The sequence below is a fragment of the Podarcis filfolensis genome, assembly GCF_964270895.1.
Source record: "Podarcis filfolensis genome assembly, chromosome: 9".
Classification (NCBI taxonomy): Eukaryota; Metazoa; Chordata; class Lepidosauria; order Squamata; family Lacertidae; genus Podarcis; species Podarcis filfolensis.
This window is the reverse complement of record NC_139610.1, coordinates 18,264,292-18,285,595: the sequence shown is the minus strand read 5'-3', so window position 1 is coordinate 18,285,595 and position 21,304 is coordinate 18,264,292. Positions and strand designations below refer to the sequence as shown.

Sequence of the window (21,304 nt, the reverse complement as noted above, 5' to 3'; positions counted from 1 at the left end):
CCAGGATTCAGAGCAGGGTGTATGCTTGAAATGCACTGCAAATGTGTGCATGCAGCCCAACACACACACACACACACACTTTAAGATTAACAGAGGAAAGCAGGGCAAATAAAATTACAAGCATGCTTCATTCCCTAAGCAGAGTTCCTCATTCAACTAAACTTGTTTTTTGAGAGTGTCCCAGGGTGAAGGAGATCTAGTCCACGAGGGAGTTTCTAGGAAGACTGATTTCTGCAAAAGAAAGAGATCAAGTGCAAGGGCACCCTGTTGTACGTTGCACAAGGCTCTGTTTGTTTTGGCAGCCTCCCTGGTGTGGGGATGACTCTGGGCAGGCTTTTCGCAGCCTTGATTCTAGCAACCGCAATATCAACCTGTTACCAAGTTCGCCTTTCTGCTGACGTGGTTGCTCAGCTGCCTGGCTCGGATGTGAGACTTGCTCTGCCTCTCGACAAGCCCAAGAGGGGCTTCTGCTCACCTGCGGCCGACAAGGCGGATTCTCAAATCCTCCCATCAGCTCATGTCAGCTGAAAAGAGCTAGCCAGCGCCTTGGAACCAGCCTTGCGGGGGAAAGGGAAATCACTCCATGCTTTCCCCCCTCATTCCTCATCTGACACATAATTCAACTTACGGGTCTCTAGAGCTGTCTGGTGCGGCAGCAAAACAAACTGGGAGCATAGACCATATGCAGCCGTTGGATTTTAGCCAACACAGTCCTGCCTCCCTGATCCAGGATGGAGTTTTCCTCTCACTTGGGATGAACAGAACAACAACAAAAATACAAAATAAGGCCCACCAAGGAAGTGAAGAGAGGTGTGATGGAAAGCATTTTGCAGCTGCTGTTATTTATAAGGTTCGAGTGGCAGAGATTGGGTTATTGGATTAATCTAGCCAATCAGATTGGGGTTTTCATTCCACAGCATAGGGATTTCAATTGAATTTTGTCCCATTGACTTGGGGTCTACACACATAAAAAAGGCTGCGAAAATGCTTTTTAAAAGTTTTGAAAAATACATTGAATTTGCCGTAGCTCACTGTCGCCATCTAGTGTCACATTTGTATATTGCACTTTACAACAGACTTAAAACATTTTAGTTGCAGCTGTGTAGCTGCGTTCAGAGTCAATGGGACCCAAATCACTTTGAATTAAAACATCCCATCTAAAACGGCTTGCAGATCCAACACAGGATCCTATGGGGTCATTGGAAGGCTAGGCTCCATTAGGATCTTTGTGTTGGTCCTTACAATGATGTTTACTCAGAAGCACAGTCCACCAAGTTCAGTGGACCTTGTTCCAAGTAACGGTGCATAGTATTGTTGCAGCCTTACCCTGGCTGTGTACTCAGTATCCCTTTAAAGCACATCCAAAGCACCTCAAAGAATTGTAGACACTGCAGTTTACCTCTCACATAGCTAAATTCCCAACAACTCTCGAGAAACTACGGTACCCAGAATTCTTTGAGGGAAGGAACGTGTTTCGAATGTGCTTCAAAAGGTTGGTGTGTACGGCACAACAACTTCTGGACCTTTTTGTGTTTGGCTGCCATACATCACTGGACATTACGGGATTTTCAAAGGCAGAATTGACGTCCAGGGGGAATTTCTGAAAGACAGTGCTTTGTCCTGCATCTTAGGTTTTTGGGTGTTTTGTTAAAAAAAAAAATAACTCAACAATTTTGGGGTTTGTCTAAAAAAAGCTCCTGGTTTTTACTTTTTAAAATATAGCCACCCTATTTGTGTGTGTGTGTTAGAGAAGATAAAGATTTCTGAAAATAGATGGTATATTACCCCAGTGAAATTAGCAAAAATGTATAACGTATGTAATAAATGTTGGAAATGTAAAGAAAAAGAGGGAACATTTTACCATATGTGATGGGAGTGCAAAAAGGTGAGAGCCTTCTGGGAATTGATATATAATGAATTTTTAAAAATGTTGAAATATAATTTGTTAAAAAACCAGAGGCCTTTTTGTTAGGAATGGTTGGAAACGGAATAAATAGGAAAGATCATAAATTATTTTTATATGCAGTGACAGCAGCAAGGATATTACTGGCCCAAAAATGGAAGCAGGAAGAACTACCATTGATAGAAGAGTGGAGAATGAAATTAACGGACTACGCAGAATTAGACAAATTAACAGGAAAGGTCCGAAACCGACAAGATCACAAGTTTACTGAGGACTGGAGTAAATTTGTAGATTATATGAAAAGCATATGTGAAGAACAAATAACGTTTGTGGGTTTACAGGAAGTTTTGTGAAGAAATAAATATTAGAAACATTGTAAAAAAGGGAACAGAGGGAGTAGGTTATTTAAAATAAAAGGCAATGTTAAATTCAGAATTGCGGGAAAAAGATCAGAAAACGGAAGATTCGCGGATGAGCTGAAGGAGGTCAAAATTATGTATCTGTGATAATATTTAAAATGTTTGTTTTAATTTTGTATTGGAAAATTAATTTAAAAAATATAAAAAAGGAGAAGATAAAGATTTCAAATGCCACAGTAAAGCTTCGCCAGTGGAGATCTCCCTCTCTCTGGGCTGGGGTAGATTCATACTCTTCCTCTTTTCCCTGATTTTCTTTCTCTTCTTTTCCATTCCATTGCTCAGTGGCAGAGAACTTGCTTTGAAGGTGCAGTTCTTTTCATTTCCAGTTAAAAGGCTCATGTCGCAGATGATGTAAAAGGCCTCTGCCTCGTACCCTGTGTTGGTGCTGCCTGCCAGAGCACACATTTCTGGGCTACGTGGACAAAAAAAGCAGCTGACAAGATAAAACAGCTTCATCTCATCCTACATTCCAAATAAAGTGCTAATAAATAAATAACTGCATCTGCCTTATTTATCTGTATATTTAGAAAGACAGAGATTACCAGCGGCTTCCCATTTCAAAACAAAACACTTAGGGACAATTAGTGACAGAATCCACATGTTTTCTAAACTGAGATAAGGCTTCAAAACTGTCCTATTCAATGGCGCCATCCAGCAAGTACCCAAAATTAAATCCCAAAGGAGTGCATCTTTTTTAAAATTGTTATCCGCAGGGAGAGCATAGTGCACATTCACCCTCTAGTGGCCAAATGCATTTTAGAACATGCATTGTTCTGGCTGCTCATCAACATTATGCAGCTGACGGAGGGGCAAGGATGGGACCTGTTTAGTTTTCAAAGTGAAAAAGTTTAAACTAAGGAACTAATGTGTTAATGCAACATACTTAATCCCCGCCACCCAGCAACATAAGTTCCATTGTATGGGTAAGAAAATGGACTATGTGTGGCTTCTCCACTTCTCTTTCTGATTTTAAATGCTCAGACTTTAGGACAATGCATCTCAATCTGTTGGACTACAACTCCCATCATCCTTGACCGTTGGTCCCACTAGCTAGGGGCGATGGGCTTTGTAGTCCAACAACAGCAGGAGACCCAAGTTTGGGAAACACAGCTTTAGGATGAGCTTGGGACTTAAGTCCAGTCAAAGGTAACTATGGGGTTGTGGTGCTCATCTCACTTTCAGACTGAGGGAGCCGGCGTTTGTCCACAGACAGCTTTCCAGGTCATGCTTCTGGAGCAATGGAACACTGTGACGGAAACCAGAGCGCACAGAAACACCATTTACCTTCCCGCCACAGCGGTACCTATTTATCTACTTGCACTGGTGTGCTTTCGAACTGCTAGGTTGGCAGGAGCTGGGACAGAGCAATGGGAGCTCACCCCATTGTCCGGATTCGAACAGCCGACCTTCTGATCAGCAAGCCCAAGAGGCTCAGTAGTTTTAGACCACAGTGCCACCTGCGTCCCACTGACATGTCTGGATAGCTCAGCTGGTTAGAGCGTGGAGCTGATAGCGCCAAGGTTGCAGGTTCAATCCCCGTATGGGACACCTGCATATTCCTGCATTGCAGGGGGTGGACTGGATGATCCTCAGGGTCTCTTCCAACTCTACAATTCTGTGATTCTGCATTGCAGAATACACCTGCAAACCACCAGCCCCCCGTCCAAAATAACCAACAGCACTGAAAGTAAAAAGCTGGTAGCTCTATTGAGCAGCTTACCTTTCTTGCCGTCACGGGGAGCCTTCATTGCTCCATTGCCCCTGTCAAAGCATTGCTGGGAGCTTTCTCGTTTTCAAATAGGTTAGAAGTTTGCACTGTGGAATATGCTGCTATGTCTAAACTATCAAGGGAAGGCGGAAGGGAGGAAAAATGTCTTTCCGAAACACTGCTCTGTATTTACGAATGACTGGCAAAATAATAACCAGCCTCCTTTTGGTATTTCCAAGATCTACTATACTGTTAAAGCTATGTGACAAAACTTGCAAAACAGAATGTTTCTCATAACTATTTACATGCAGCTATGTATATCTCTTAATTTTCTCCCACACACACAAACCCGAGTTGTATGAAACAGAAACCTTATTGGAGCTTTCATGTGTGCTCTTTGGTATTAAGCTTGTTCTTCAATCCTATTGGGCTGGGGGAGAGGCTATTGGGTAGTTTTTTATTATTACTATTATTATTATTATTATTATTATTATTATTTATTAATTTTGTGGTTTTATATCTTGATTTTATTCTGTGAACTGCCCTGAGACCCCCAGATATAGGGCGGTATATAAATTTAATAAATAAACAGAAGAAGAGTACCAGTGACACGCAGGGGGCAAGGAGACCAGGCCGCCGAGAGGCTCCAGGTGGCGTAGCCCGGGTGTCCTGTTGTGGGTAGGTGTGTGTGCGAGCGGCGTGTGGGGAAGCTGAGAGAAAGCACCCCCAGCTGGAAGCACCCATAGACATTTCAGCTGCCACACAACTGGGGTGGGGATAGGGCTGGACGCAATAATATTGTGCATTTCAAATGTTTGTACATAGAACTAGCAAAGGTGCAAGAGCCTGCTGGTGGGTAAATATGTACAGTGGTACCTCAGGTTAAGTACTTAATTTGTTCCGGAGGTCCGTACTTAACCTGAAACTGTTCTTAACCTGAAGCACCACTTTAACTAATGGGGCCTCCTGCTGCTGCCGTGCCGCCAGAGCCCAATTTCTGTTCTCATCCTGAAGCAAAGTTCTTAACCTGAAGCACTATTTCTGGGTTAGCGGAGTCTGTAACCTGAAGCGTATATAACCTGAAGCAATACAAGATGTACAAGATCTACTACAGAAGCCACAAACAGAAGATCTTGTACATGGCTCTCTCAATTTTTGGATTATGAATATCAGATTTAGAACGCAGAATGGTTTGGTAGCGTTTTGTGTGCCGCTTATGTGCTGCTTACTTTCTACTGGTCTACTGCGAGAATTGGCAGCATAGTTTCATTCTTCACCACATGGGAGCGGGGCGCACTGTGTGGAGCCTCTCCGCCACCTCCCCCTCAGCTGTAGGGCTGCTGAGGGAGAGGAGGAGGGCAGACGCAAGTCCCACGCAGCCGTTTCAGGCAGCGTGGAGCCTGCAGGCCCCCAAGCCACCACGTCACCCCAGGAGAGTCATGTGGCTCGGGCACACTGCAGGCCCCATGGTAAGTGCCATAGTGTGACACCCAGTGGCTCCTGTAGTGTGGCACCCAGTGCCAGCCGCGTTTCATTACATTTGTTGACTGAACTAAAAAATTTTGTGAGCCTTTTTTAAAAAACAAAACAAAAACCTAACAACTCATATTTTTGTCATTTTGTTTCCCCCTCAGTAATGACACTTGGAGTGGACTGCACCCCCCGCACCCCTCTTCCTCTGCCACTGGCTCTTCTTGTATTCTAGGTAAGCTCTTCAAGAGTGTGGGCATATCCATACTTGTCAACTTTTCCCTTTTCTCGCGAGGAATCCTATTCAGAATAACAGAATTTCCGTTAAAAAAAGGAAAACGTTGACAGCTATGGGCATATCCACACTGGTGCTTGTTTTTTGCAGTTCTACTCACACAGCACCTCAGCTTCCTGCAGTCCACATCAATAGTAGGCTGCAAAATAGCGAAATAAAGTAAAAAATAATAATCATTCATAAGACATTTCCGTCATGAAACATGGTTTTAAGTGCTTATGCTCACAATGTTAAGTAAATAAACCAGCAAATAAGACTTGCAACTGTAAGTATCTTATTTTTCCTTCTTTTAATAATTTCAATGTGGCGGGGAGGTGACAAGAAATTTTCCGCACCAGGTACCACCTGACTTTGCTACGCCACTGCAGGGGATGATGGGAGTTGTAGTCCAACAACATCTGGGGACCCAACACTGGACTAAATGACCTGTTAAATGACCTGCAAAGTTCGTTCCAGCTTGGGACCGATGTGACAATTCCCTACTTATCTGGAATCTTATAGACGGTACCCCAAGAATCATGAACACACAAACCATAGAGTATTCTCCATCCTTTCTGTCCCTTTGGTTTGTCTGCTCCTGTTTGTGCACTGAGTATGGAACTCTCGGAATCAGAGCTTAGCTGAGGGAAAAGTGACTTTAGGGTAGAGAATATGCCGTGAAGGGAAGGTATGGGGTGGGGCGAAGCAGGGAAACCAAAATGCTTGTTTACAAATCTATTGTACTACCAACCTTACTGTATGCTTGTGAAATGTGGACCACTTATAAATGCCATCTCCAACTCCTCAAAAGATTCCATCAACGGTGTCTCCAAAAAATTGTATACATCACTTGGGAAGACAGGCAAACTAATGCCAGGGTACTGGAAGAAGCAAAGATCACCAGTGTCGAAGCAATGATTCTTCAACATCAACTTCATTGGACTGGTCGTGTTGTTTGGATGCCTGATTATCATCTTCCAATGCAACTACTCTATTCCGAACTTAAAAATGGACAGCGTAATGCTGGAGATCAACAAAAGAGTTTTAAAGACTCTCTCAAGTCAAATCTTTAAAAATGTAGTATAAACACCGACAACTGGGAAACACTTGCCTGCAAGAGCTCCAACTGGAGAACAGCCTTTACCAAAGGTGTCATGGACTTTGAAGATGCTTGAACTGAGGACAAAAGGGAGAAACATGCTAAGAGGAAGGCATGCTTGGCAAGCCCTCACTGTGATCAACTCCTGCCCAGAAACTATGTCCCCACTGTGGAAGGATGTGTGGATCCAGAATTGGCCCCCACAGTCACGTATGGACTCACTCTTAAAACCGTGTTCATGGAAGACAACCTTACTCGGCTACGAGGAATCGCCAAAGAAGAAGAAGCACCCTGACTCATTTTGTTATAAAAATCAGTATCCTACTGATGCCTCCTGCGGTATTAGGAAAACTGATAGGCTTGCTTTGTACCCACGTGGCCAGTTATAAACGCCTCTTGGTTGTGGTATACCCGTTTCAAGGTTCATACCTCTTTGTGAAAGAGGAAAGTGGGTATTTTTCAACCCCTTGTAATTGATAAGTTTGCACTCAATGTGGCCCTTCGCCGCATGCTCCTTTAACATCCAACCTGTCCTTTGGGGCTTGCATTATACATGAGAGTCCCGATACAGTTACATCTTTAATTATTCTGCACAAAAGGCCAAGCCTACCGTTACAAATTCTATGTTTCATTTATACAATCGTCCAAGATTGCCTTCCTCCGAAGAGATCTTGGGTGGGGTGGAAGGGACAAACCACAAAGACAAAGGCATATAGCTTTGCAAGCTTGGTTGGATTCCACGGCATCTTAAATGACAGCTTTGCCAGCGTGCTCCCCATTAGACACAACAATTATGAAAATGAGTTTTATCGCATGACCTCTGGACTGCGATCTCTTTTCAGTGCCACCCTGAATTTGTCTGTCTAGAATATCAGGGTTCCCAAACCTACAACACAGGTACCTTACTTGGCTGAATGGAAATACTTAACGGCATCAGTTTATGACCTAGGCTGCATCGGCAAATTTGCAGCATGCTGCAGTAATAAAACCTGAATTCATTGAATGGGCTCCATGTAATAGGCAAACACACATTTCCAGGTTTTTGTCCTGCAAATAGCACAGGAGGAATTAAAAGCCACACAAAACAAGTTGGACACACACAAAACAAGATTTTAGGAATATGGCACTTCTACAGTCACTTTATATAATTCACTTTAAATACTCGTGGGTTGCACCCTCACACATGTTGGGTTGCACATGAGTTGCCACTCTCCGTGATCTGGAGAGAGGCAGAAGGAGAAAAATGAAAAAAGAATAGAGAGAGGGGAAAGGGGAAAGGACAGCAGAGAAAAAAGGAAAATAATGAGAGAAAGAGCTAGACAAATTTAAGCAGGATCAAAAAAATTTAAAAGGAGTTTGATGTTGCAAGCTAAGTTAGTTTAAAAGTTAACCTTAAATCTATAAATTTTCAAAAGGTTGCTGGTTTAAAAGGCATTGCTTTTTCTTATGTTTATTTTTTACATTAACTATACAAACAAGTAACAAGGGGCAAGAGACAAGATTAATCTAAGCATCTTTCATAGCTATCATAATTGGATGATGAGATGTCAAGCTGATGAATGTGGATATGTGCAATAATAGAATCATAGAACCCACTCAATGCAAGAATTCATTACAGTATGTATCAGATCAGCTCTCTCCAATGAGCTCAAGGTTAACGTACTGTCATCTAATTTTATCTTGACCACCACCGCGAGAGAGAATGAGAGAGGAACTTGCACGAAACTGAGAGAGATAGAAACTTGCACGAAACCATCTAACAAGCTCAGTGAAGGAGACAGACAGACAGACAGGTACATATAGATATCAGCCTCCTTGATCCAGGTCTAAGACTCTATCCTTGACCAAACTGGTTTTTGTTGGAGATAATTGGACTTCTATAGTTCCTTTCTTCCTTTCAGGAAATGTCCATCACAGTAGGGAAAACTATAAACATATGCACTTTTGTTCTGTACTCATTTACTTGGAAGGAAGTACCATGCAGTTTATTTCCAAGTCAGGTGTGATTCAGATTGCAGACCTTCATCCTGAAAGCACATGTTTGCCCCCACGTGGAATTGGAGAAGACTCGATAAGAATGAAGTTCTAGGGTTGGGGGAGACACGTCATCCACTTTCATCATGGGCAAAGCTCTTTTAATATAACATGGGGGCGCTTGAGGAATTGCATTTCTCCTTAAAGTGCTTTGCCAATGACCAAAACACTCATGAAAAAGACCATGATGAAAAAGATCCACATGAAGAATCTGTCCATCACTTTGGCTACCTTCTTCCACTCCACTCCTTTGGCGTGGTTGGCTTTGTGGCGTCTCACGCAGCTCGCGATATATTCAATATTCTTGATCAGGATTCTGTAGCAGGAACAGCAACTAACAATATCCCTGGCGTTTTCACCCGGGACTCCACTGCCGTCACAAACGTCATCTGGGGGCTTCTTTTTGAGGTCACAGCCGCCGTGTTGGACCTTGGCAAGCGGCCTCCTCATCCCTTCGTATCTGTCTTGGTCTTTTCGACAAGCGCTATTCGTCTTTTCCACCTTTGGGTCCCGCTCTTTGACACGTTGCAAACTTGTGCAGTTTTCGCCAACGTCATAAACGAAGAAGATCTTTGACATGTAGTCCAAGATGACCACCCTCGCCCACTGTGGGACAGGCTTGGCTCCTGATCCACAGTAATGGATATTCATTATAATGATGGTCAGTGCTGTGGATGCTGTGATCATTGTCATAGTAGCAATGTAATATTTACCTATGAGGTGAGGGGAAAAGACGGCTCAAATGCTTGAATTAAAGACAACAAGCAATCACGGGAGGAGTTCAACACTGCGCTGTTCTAAATGTTTATTGCTTATTTTATTACGTTTCTGTTCCTTTCCTCCAAGGAATTCAAAGTGGTATAAGGTCACAAAATCATAGAACTGTAGGACTGGAAGGGAACACAAGGGTCATCTAGTCCGACCCCCTGCAATACAGGAATCTTCACACAATGTGGGGCTTGAACCCGTGACCCTGAGCTATCCCAGGACATGGTTCCTTCTGTGGTAAAAAAAGGGTAAAAGGTAAAGGACCCCTGGACAGTTAAGTCCAGTCAAAGGCGACTATAGGGTTGCAACACTCATCTTACTTTTCAGGCCGAGGGAGCTGGCGTATGTCCACAGACAGCTTTCCAGGTCAGCAGGACCAAACTGCTTCTGGCATGATGGAACACCACGCCAAATGCCATTTACCTTCCTGCCACAGAGGTACCTATTTATCTACTTGCACTGGTGTGCTTTCGAACTGCTAGGTTGGCAGGAGCTGGGACAGAGCAACGGGAGCTCACCCCATCGCAGGGATTCGAACCACCGACCTTCTGATTGGCAAGTCCTTGGCTCTGTGGTTTAACCCACAGCACCAACTGCGTCCCGACTTAGTTGAATACCACCCTTTAATTACTAGCTAACAGGAACAGTGGTCAGGGATGATGGTAATTGTAGTCCCAAACATCTGGAGGGCCGGAGTTTGCCTATACCTGCCCAAGAGGCTCAGTGGTTTAGACCACAGCATCACCCGCCACCCACTTTACCTTCCCTTCTGTGAAAGCATCTCTGCTGGCCCAACAAAACAAACTCCCCTCTCCTCCACATGAGTACTGTTCTAAGGGATCTCCTGACCCCGTCCCCAAAGGCACTTGGAGAGGGGAATGCCCCATTGTGCTAGCAGAAGTCCTTGTGTGGGCTTTCACAAGGAGGACCAGGTAGCTGAATCTGGCCCCATATCAGAATGGTCCGTAGCAGAATCCAATGTTACGATCGTGTTCATGACAACCAGAGCTGGCAATGAATTTGGTGGACATCATTACAAGACGCGGGTGGCGCTGTGGGTTAAACCACTGAGCCTAGGACTTGCCGATCAGAAGGTCGGCGGTTCGAATCCCTGCGATGGGGTGAGCTCCCGTTGCTCGGTCCCTGCTCCTGCCCACCTAGCAGTTCAAAAGCACGTCAGAGTGCAAGTAGATAAATAGGTACCGCTCCAGCGGGAAGGTAAACGGCGTTTCCGTGCGCTGCTCTGGTTCTCCAGAAGCAGCTTAGTCATGCTGACCACATGACCCGGCAGCTGGATGCGGCTCCCTCGGCCAATATAGTGAGATGAGCGCCGCAACCCCAGAGTCGGTCACGACTGGACCTAATGGTCAGGGGTCCCTTTACCTTTACCTTATTACAAGACATTAGCATCATTGAAAGGACCACATTTCCTTTTAAGTCTAGGGAATCTGTCCATATGTGAACTATAACTTGCACAAAAATTGCCTTATGGCATCAAACAAAAGGGCTCTTCGTTCATCACTCTGTCTCCAAAAGTGGCCAGGTAGACCCTGTAGGTTTGTTTTCTACAAAATCAATATTGCCCTTCATCAATACTTCCAAAGCACTGTAAAGCATGCCAAGACAAATAGCATGCAACAAGCAACAGCACAGAGAGAGTCTTTGCCCAGAGTTGAATTTAATGTTGCACTATGACGATTGTCCTGTCTGGCAACGCTATGCGCCAATCTGAGGGTTCTCCCAATCCTTCAGAGTGGATTTGGGTGAGGTGGGGGGCATTGCAAGGGAAATGGGGAAGTCCCAGTGCACTAATTTGAATCCTTGGGCCGACTTCCAGTAGCAGAACAACTTAGTTGACTCCAACTCCCAGTGCCTAAAAGATACCTACCGTATTTTTCGCCCTATAGGACGCACCGTCCCATAAGGCGCACCTAGTTTTTTTTTTGGGGGGGGAAATAAAGGGGGAAAAAATTATTTTCCCCCCAGGCGCGGGGCTGGGACGGGGGAGGCCCGAGCTTCCCCTGACCCCAGCCCCCAAACAGGCAGCTCTCTGCAAGCCGTGGGAGCCCAGCGCTGGCTCCCGCTGCTTGCTGAGAGGTCCGCGAAGCCTGGGCGCGCTGATCTCAGCGCGCGCAGGCTTCGGCATGCAGGCAACTCTCCACAAGCAGCGGGAGCGCTCCCGCTGCCTGCAGAGAGGTCCGCGAAGCCTGGAGAGTGAGAGGGGTCGGTGCCCACTGACCCCTCTCGCTCTCCAGGCTTCAGCGAAAGCCTGCATTCGCCCCATAGGACGCACACACATTTCCCCTTCATTTTTGGAGGGGAAAAAGTGCGTCCTATAGGGCGAAAAATACGGTAGGTTGGCACCAGGCAACCCCCCCCCCCCGGGAAGGAATCCCTACTTCATAGCCCTAAAGTTATCATTTCAGGATGCACCTTAGGCATTCTGACAAAGCACCACCAGCTCTGCAAGGGCAAACATAACGGATCAGGAAGAAGGCAGGACTGAGTTTTATTTCTTATCCTATATCGGCTCAGATGCATCCTCTACAGCCCCCCTTCCATCGTAGCTGGACTTGTTGGGATAATTATCCCATTAAATACAATATTGTTATTTTGCAATGAGTTGTACCAAATGTTAGGACTGTGTCACATTTGAGGAACTTAAATAAATGCATAAAAAAAGGTAAAGGTACCCCTGCCCGTTCGGGCCAGTCTTGCCAGACTCTAGGGTTGTGCGCTCATCTCACTCTATAGGCCGGGGGCCAGCGCTGTCCGCAGACACTTCCGGGTCACGTGGCCAGCGTGACAAGCTGCATCTGGCGAGCCAGCGCAGCACACGGACGCCGTTTACCTTCCCGCTGGTAAGCGGTCACTATTTATCTACTTGCACCCGGAAGTGCTTTCGAACTGCTAGGTTGGCAGGCGCTGGGACAGAACGATGGGAGTGCACCCCGCCGCGGGGATTTGAACCGCCGACCATGCGATCGGCAAGTCCTAGGCGCTGAGGTTTTACCCACAGCGCCACCCGCGTCCCCTAAAATAAATGCACAGCACAGACTAAATCTTGCTTAAAGTAGAACCATCAAAATCAATGGGACTTAAGCTAAGTTTTGCCACATTGTATCCAATAAGGGGAAATGAATTGGATATGTAAGTTTATTTATTGTATGAAAGGTTTGTGACATCTTAGCCCAAAGACTACGTTTGGCTTTGAGTTACAGCAAAGGAAGTGAGTTTGGTGTCATCACATACAGTGTTACCTTGGTTCTCGAACGGCTTAGTTGTCGAACAAATCGGCTCCCGAATGTCGCAAACCTGGAAGTAAGTGTTCCAGTTTGTGAACATTTTTCGGAAGCCGAACATCCGAAGCGGCTTCCGCTTGAGCGCAGGAGGCTCCTGCAGCCAATCGGAAGGCGCGCCTTGGTTTTCGAACGGGTTCATGAGCCGAACAGACCCCTGGAATGGATTAAGCTCAAGAACTAAGGTACCGCTTTATTCTGGAGGGGCTGGCTTGCTCCATAGCAGGCAACAACATCATCAAATAATGGATCCCTCACAGCTCAATTACATAAAAAGTATAAACGCTCAGATACCTACCGATCAAGGGCACATTTTCAGAAGGAGGCATGCTCTCCGCAACCATTAGCTGAAACACGGTCAGGGCAAGCAGAACAGTGACCCCCAGAGACACTTTTTCTCCAGAGTCTGCTGGGAGGTAGAATCCCAGTGGAGCCAGAAAAGATATCAACAGACAAGGAAGCAGCAGGTTAAATATATAGAAAGATGATTTCCTTTTCAAAATAAGGGTGAATGTAACATCTGGATAAGGCTCTGAGCAGCAGCCATAGGTTATCACATTCCTAACAGCCGGCATGCCGTGAATCTCCCACTCCACGTCTTCTATAAAGTCTGAGAGGTCGCCGCTGTCTAAAGAATTGAAAATATCTACCTGATTACCATTGTAGGTCCAAGAGCCAAAGGTTAGGTTGCACTCCTGGCTATCGAAGGGGAAGTAAGATACATCCACCACACATGAGCTTTTTGTTATAGCTGGTGAATCCCAAGTAATCTTGCCATCATGCCTCAATACAATGTTAGTGTTCACGGGCTCGGAAAAGTCATCATCAGCCCTAAAACAACAACAACAACAACAACACCATAAACACATATAAAACAATAAGTATATTCAGATAAATCACCTTGTCGCAGGGATTTGAACCGCCGACCTTCAGATCGGCAAGCCCAAGAGGCTCAGTGGTTTAGACCACAGCACCACCCTCCCATAACTCCCAGTACGTTTCCGAGCACAATTCAAAGTGTTGGTGTTGACCTTTAAAGCCCTAAACGGCCTTGGCCCAGTATACCTGAAGGAGCGTCTCCACCCCCATTGTTCTGCCCGGACGCTGAGGTCCAGCGCCGAGGGCCTTCTGGTGGTTCCCTCATTGCGAGAAGCAAAGCTATAGGGAACCAGGCAGAGGGCCTTCTCTGTAGTGGCGCCCGCCCTGTGGAACGCCCTCCCATCAGATGTCAAAGAGATATAACAACTACCTGACATTCAGAAGACATCTTAAGGCAGCCCTGTTTAGGGAAGTTTTTAACATGTGACATCTTAGTGCATTTTTGGTCTTTGTGGAAACCGCCCAGAGTGGCTGGGGAAACCCAGCCAGATGGCCAGGGTACAAATAATAAAATTATTATTATTATTATTATTATTATTATTATTATTATTATTATAACAGCAAAAGACAGGCTCGAAGGGGATGGAAGCCACAAGCTCCCAGTTCACATCTCAGCTCACCTATAATTTTACTAAAGCAGGCTTCACACATCTTGTGTAAAGTGCTTTTGAGTCTCTGTCCCACTGTGAGCTGCATGTGCGAAAGGCAGAACCACAGTTTTAAATGTGCTTAATAGCAGATTTTTAAATTGATTGAAGATGTATGAAGCTGATGTATGAAGCACCTGTGTCCCTTATCAACAACATACTGCCCACATAAAAGACAATATATACTTTAAAGGTGTTTAGAGTTTGAATACCTTCTGAATGACTTTACTCAAGAGTCAATATTGGAATGAAATGGCCAGTGTGTGAATTGTCATTGAGCTACCTTAACAAACAAATTCAAAACATGACACGCCTGGCTGTCTGCCAGAGCATGAGAGAGCTTTTCCTTAGCACTTTTGAAACTGTGGCATTCAGACACCTTTCGGTATAGACACGTGCAATTTTCACATCCTTTTTCTTACGTAGATGAAAGAGAAAATATTCTACGTGTCCACAACCTACCCAGTGACTAGAGATGTCTGATGGAAGTAACACAAGTGTTGTGAAATAACCTAGATTTCCTGTCAAAGGAAACAAAAGCTTGGGGCAAGTGAAGATTTCATGAGTTGATCATTCAACCAGATGAAAGGTGACCGTAGCTGGCTTGTTGGCCCTATGCTCACAAGATCATTTGAAGCTAGAACTACTTTTTGCCGGACAATTTGTGTTTCCAAATGCCTGGCGGTCCCCTCTTCCCGACTGCAAAATGGATGCAATTTACAAAATCTATCACTTTCCCCAGGCAACTTCTCTCTGCAAGCTGGCCCCAGATCCTTCATTTTCCCCACCAATGAATAGATAAATAAGCATAGCGCTAGATTCTTGCTTGCACATTTGTAAGAAACCTTCCCAGGCCAGACTTACTTGTTATAAAGGACAATGTCCGGTCTCCAGACCAGATTGCTGGGGATTCGGATAGAATCCAACCCATCATATTCATCCTTGTCCCACTTCAAATAGGCATCATACCACGTTTGTCGAATCCATAGGTAGGCGGTCAAAATTTGGTTTCTCTCATCCTGGAATGTGACAGGAGACCTAAACTTAGGAACATAGGAAGCAGTCTTATACAGAATCAGACCATATATTGTCCACCCCAAGGGTGGGCAACCTGTGGCCCTCCAGGTATTTCTGGACTACAACTCCCATCATCCTTGACAACTGGCTATGCTGACTGAGGATGATGGGAGCTGAGAACCCAAAAACATGCAAGGAGCCATAGGTTGTGCTCCCGTGATAAACAGTATCTCAAAGTCCTGTCTGGAGATGTCCGGGATTAGCAATAGATATCGCTTATAACATAGATATGGAAGTGTGAGAATGATTGTGGAATATGGATATAAAATTGAGTGATGTATGGAAGTGAGAGCTGGACCATAAAGAAGGCTGATCACCAAAGAATTGATGCTTTTGAATTATGGTGCTGGAGGAGACTCTTGAGAGTCCCATGGACTGCAAGAAGATCAAACCTCTCCATTCTTAAGGAAATCAGCCCTGAGTGCTCACTGGAAGGACAGATCCTGAAGCTGAGGCTCCAATACTTTGGCCACCTCATGAGAAGAGAAGACTCCCTGGAAAAGACCCTGATGTTGGGAAAGATGGAGGGCACAATGAGAAGGGGACGACAGAGGACGAGATGGTTGGACAGTGTTCTCGAAGCTATGAACATGAGTTTGACCAAACTGCAGGAGGCAGTGGAAGACAGGAGTGCCTGGCGTGCTCTGGTCCATGGGGTCACGAAGAGTCAGACACGACTAAACGACTAAACAACAACAACAAATGGTTTAAGAGAAAATTATATGAAAATGATATATCAATGGTGTATCTATCTCCAAGCAAACTGGCAAAAATGTATAAATCTAAATCAAACCAATGCTGGAAATGTAAAGAGAAAGAAGGTTTTTTTTATCATATGTGGTAGTCTTGTAGTAAGGTTAAAGTTTATTGGGAAATGATACATAATGAGTTGAAAAGGATGTTTAAAATAACTTTTATAAAAACAACAACCCAGAAGCTTTTATTTGGGGAAATATAGGGACAGAACTACCTAAATTATATAGAAATTGATTGATGTATGCTACTACAGCAGCAAGAATGTTACTTGTCCCAAAGCGGAAAGAAGCAGAAGTCCCAGAAAAAGAAGAACGGATACAAAAACTTATGGATTATGCAGAAATGGTGAAACTTACCGGAAGAAAAAGAAATCAAGATAACAAACGTTTTATAAAAGAAGGGAAATTGCTTATTGAATATTTACAGATAAATTGTAAACAGATAAGAACATTGGCAGGATGAATGTAATAATGTGCAGTTTTATAAGAGCATATATTTACAGCTGATAAATAAATGAGCAAGTTAAATGAACTTGGACATGCAGAAGATATAAATAATAATAATTTGAAGAACCGCAGAAGGAGGGGGAAGGAAGACAAAATTTGGAAATGTTAAGTTGATTGTAAAACAACAAAATGTGTAAAATTGAAAAATATAAATAAAAAACTAATAAAAAAGGAGATGTCCAGAATTAAACCTGGGACATTTTGCATGTGCTTTGACAATGAGCTAAAGCTTCTCGCACGAACATGTCTGCAAGTCAACACATCAAGAAGGTTATTTTGGAACATGCTGTAGATCTAAAAGTGAATGTACTGCTCTGTGGCAACACACAGAGCTGATTCACAGAATAGTTGACATAGTTAGAACCTCGGTGACATAATTATAGATTGTGCTTTCTTTGTCACGTCATGATGGCAGTTTTCCATCATGCATCGACACAGTGGGTGGCTGCAGCCGTCCTAGTTTCCTGGAATTATTAAAATATGCATCTGCAAAGACCTTTGTGGTCTGCTTACATTTTTTGGTGTTCATAAAAACAGAGCTCAGCAGTATCTTCAGTCATATATATTGCTTTGCTTAAGTCAGATTTTGCTTTTTGTTTAGGACTGCAACTGGGGTGAGGATGATAGGAGTTGTGGTTTAAAACATCCGAAAGGGACCAGGTTGGCAAAATTTGGGCTAGGTTTACTGAGCCCCCCTGACACACTGATTTCAACAGGATGTAGGCATGACTAACTGAGACAGAAGGGAAGAAGTTCCACAATCTGCCCCACCGATATAATTAGAATACCCATATTCTTCTCAGATTGCACCCCAAGGAAGGAATATGGGGCAAACGGGGCAGAGAGAATCCTCTTTAGATTGTGATCAATATATATTTCTGTGTTGGCCTGATATAATCACGTAACAAAAAACAGTAACTCACTTGTAGCTCAACTACTGCTTCTTATCTTAAGGAGTGTCTTAATTGTCTACATGGGGAAATGAAAACTGGAGTGCATTACTAACATTGATACAGGATTTTTTTTTATTCTATTTCTTAGACACCCTTTGTCATAAGGCCTCAGGGCAGGGGTTATTACAATAGTATGTATGTTCAATTATGATTAAAAAAAAACAAATAAAGTATTGCAGTTAGAACCATAAACTAGGCAGCTCAAGGATGATATGCGTGTTACAGATCCTAACAAAATCCAATGTAAGTTTCAGCCTGTAATTCCCTTTTAGTGAGTCAGAGAAGGAACCATGGGATTTTAGCAAAAAAAAAAAAAGAGAGAATCAAGCCATATCACAGTCTTCCTTCAAGTATGTAGAAGCAGCGAGATAAAAACAAAAGTCCTTAAGCCTCTGCAATTCAAAATTGACAGACAAGATCAGGGGCTTTCCATCTGTAGAATATAGACCTCTTTTACTTACCATATCCTTTATTTGGGAGAGAGTGATCTGAAGAGTGACATTCAGTACGCTGTCTGTATCTTCCACTGGTCTGAGAGCATTTGAATAGTCTTCAAAGAGCTCATTAAAGAGCATTTGAGCATATTTCCCTTGTGCTGCCTTAGCAACTGTAAAAAACAGAGATATTCAATTTTACATCGTCCATTGTAAACTTATTTGGCTTCTGACTTCCAGAGCCACACGAGCCGATTTTGATATTTGCAGTAGTATATTATACATTTTAAAAGGCAAGGTTGGTTGATGGGGATAGTTTGTTAAGAACTTGGTGGCATGTCTACAATAGAAACGTAAAACAGCTGCAAGTCAAGGGACCCTGGAAATTGTAGTTCAATAACGGGGCTGGGATTGCTAAAAAAGAATTCTTCGCACCTCCCACAAATTCAGTTCCCAGAGTTCTTTAAAAGGAAACCATGGAGGTTAAACTTCAGGTGCTAAAACTCTGTCCTATCCCCGTTTCTTTCCATGAGACTACGCTGCCATGTAGTGGCACCTTCCTAGTTTCCTAGAATTATTAAAATATGCATCTGCATCTCTGCATACTGAAATTGTTGAGAGTCTGTGGCAGGGTTGCCATATTTCAACCCTAACACCCTCCTTCATGCCTCCCTGCTATGGAAAAAGTCTCTTACCATGAAGCATTCCCACTGCAAAAACCAGGGAGAGGCAAAAGGCAAAGCTGAGCTTCATTGTGGAGAAGCTTTGCTCCTCTGGCTGTAGACAAAAATATATATCCCAAGCCGTTCTCTAGGTGAAAGCATTCATTCCCAGGGCAACCCCACACGAAGAGCATAAAAGCAATAGACGCTGCCGTACTTCTTCCCGCTTCTTCCCACAGCTATAGTCAGGGTGGCGTCGTCCTCTAGAGCTCCAACGATCATCAGTCACCCTCTGTTCTCTCATGGCCCTTACAGATCTGGTAACCTGAGAATGACGTGCCGGGTGACGAGGTGAAGGGATATCACCACGAAACTATTCCGCCAGAACTCCTCTAAGTCCTCACTACTCACATTTCTCCTCTGCAAATAAAACCACAAAAGTAAGAATCAGCACCAGCTCTGTTCCCACCTATTTTCCATCTATCGCCTGCCTCCACGCATACAGCTGCCCGAGAGATTCTGCCTCTTCCAAAGGATGCTGAGCACTGGGGCTCTGTTGTTATATTTTCATATTTCCAAGCCAATATATAATTTCTACAAAATTTTACCTAGGGAGTATCCCCCACCCCATGACCTGTGTCACTGATTTACTGACCATACGGACAAGGGCAACATATTGGTGTGTAAAGGTTGTTGAGCACTTTTTTTTTTTTTGCAAAGTTGTCGTGCTTATATTTACAAAATAAGGATAAACTTTTGTCTAAAATGTGTAATTTTGTACTAGAATGGGAAACAAAAGATGAGCTTGTTAAAGCTCCAGTGACACAATAGATATAAAACTCTGGGAAAGTGACCTGAAATTTACTGCATGTTATTCATGGAAAGAGAATTATTCGAAAATGATTCATAAATGGTACTTAACTCCGAGTAGGTTGGCTAAGATTTATAAAAGAGAATCAGATATGTGTTGGAAGTGTAAAGAAGCTGAGGGAATGTTTTTTCTTATGTGGTGGACATGTAAAAAGGTAAAAGTGTATTGGGAAATGATTTATAATGAATGGGGGGGCGGGAATGTTTAAAACTACTTTCCCCCCAAAAAGAATCCTTTTTGTTGGGGATAACCCAGACTGAAATTCCTAGGTGTCAGAGTATGTTATTTATGTATGCATAATGCATAAATGATCTATGGGAAATCTATATAAGTGCCGTACATCCATATTTTATGAGCCAAACGCATCTGTTTTTAAATCAGGCCACTACACACATTGCTGTTGTGTTGTTGTTTAGTCATTTAATCGTGTCTGACTCTTCGTGACCCCATGGACCAGAGAACGCCAGGCACTCCTGTCTTCCACTGCCTCCTGCAGTTTGGTCAAATTCATGCTGGTAGCTTCGAGAACACTGTCCAACCATCTCGTCCTCTGTCGTCCCCTTCTCCTTGTGCCCTCCATCTTTCCCAACATCAGGGTCTTTTCCAGGGAGTCTTCTCTTCTCATGAGGTGGCCAAAGTATTGGATCCTCAGCTTCAGGATCTGTCCTTCCAGCGAGCACTCAGGGCTGATTTCCCTAAGAATGGATAGGTTTGATCTTTTTGCAGTCCATGGGACTCTCAAGAGTCTCCTTCAGCACCATAATTCAAAAGCATCAATTCTTTGGAAATCAGCCTTCTTTATGGTCCAGCTCTCACTTCCATACATCACTACTGGGAAAACCATAGCTTTAACTATACGGACCTTTGTTGGCAAGCTGATGTCTCTACTTCTTAAGATGCTGTCTAGTTTATGAGGCCACACATTGTTGTTGTTTAGTCGTTTAGTCGTGTCTGACTCTTCGTGACCCCATGGACCAGAGCACGCCAGGCACTTCTGTCTACCACTGCCTCCCGCAGTTTGGTCAGACTCATGTTTGTAGCTTCGAAGACACTATCCAACCATCTCGTCCTCTGTCGTCCCCTTCTTCTTGTGCCCTCCATCTTTCCCAACATCAGGGTCTTTTCCAGGGAGTCTTCTCTTCTCATGAGGTGGCCAAAGTATTGGAGCCTCAGCTTCACGATCTGTCCTTCCAGTGAGCACTCAGGGCTGATTTCCTTAAGAATGGATAGGTTTGATCTTCTTGCAGTCCATGGGACTCTCAAGAGTCTCCTCCAGCACCATAATTCAAAAGCATCAATTCTTCGACGATCAGCCTTCTTTATGGTCCAGCTCTCACTTCCATACATCACTACTGGGAAAACCATAGCTTTTACTATACGGACCTTTGTTGGCAAGGGGATGTCTCTACTTTTTAAGATGCTGTCTAGGTTGGACATTGCTTTCCTCCCAAGAAGCAGGCGTCTCTTGGCCACACATTATGAGGCCACAAATACATATCTGACACCATGTCTATTCACAAAATGTTTAGGGGTATGCATACCCCT

General features: G+C 44.0%; 1 protein-coding gene across 3 annotated transcripts in view; it reads right to left on the bottom strand.

Annotated features, from left to right (window-relative positions):
- Nucleotides 1-8,654: 8,654 nt before the first annotated feature.
- The window catches only part of CHRNA9 (cholinergic receptor nicotinic alpha 9 subunit), a 15,523-nt gene continuing 2,873 nt past the window's right edge, over nucleotides 8,655-21,304 (bottom strand). For all 3 annotated transcript variants that reach the window (XM_083630594.1, XM_083630595.1, XM_083630593.1), the window contains 5 exons: nucleotides 18,922-19,308; nucleotides 18,254-18,399; nucleotides 15,365-15,519; nucleotides 13,273-13,805; nucleotides 8,655-9,620 (listed from right to left, as the gene is read on the bottom strand). In XM_083630594.1, the coding sequence (XP_083486720.1) occupies nucleotides 9,049-9,620; nucleotides 13,273-13,805; nucleotides 15,365-15,519; nucleotides 18,254-18,399; nucleotides 18,922-18,979 (1,464 nt within the window). In that variant the 5' untranslated portion in view covers nucleotides 18,980-19,308 and the 3' untranslated portion in view covers nucleotides 8,655-9,048. The remainder of the gene's footprint in view (nucleotides 9,621-13,272; nucleotides 13,806-15,364; nucleotides 15,520-18,253; nucleotides 18,400-18,921; nucleotides 19,309-21,304) is intronic.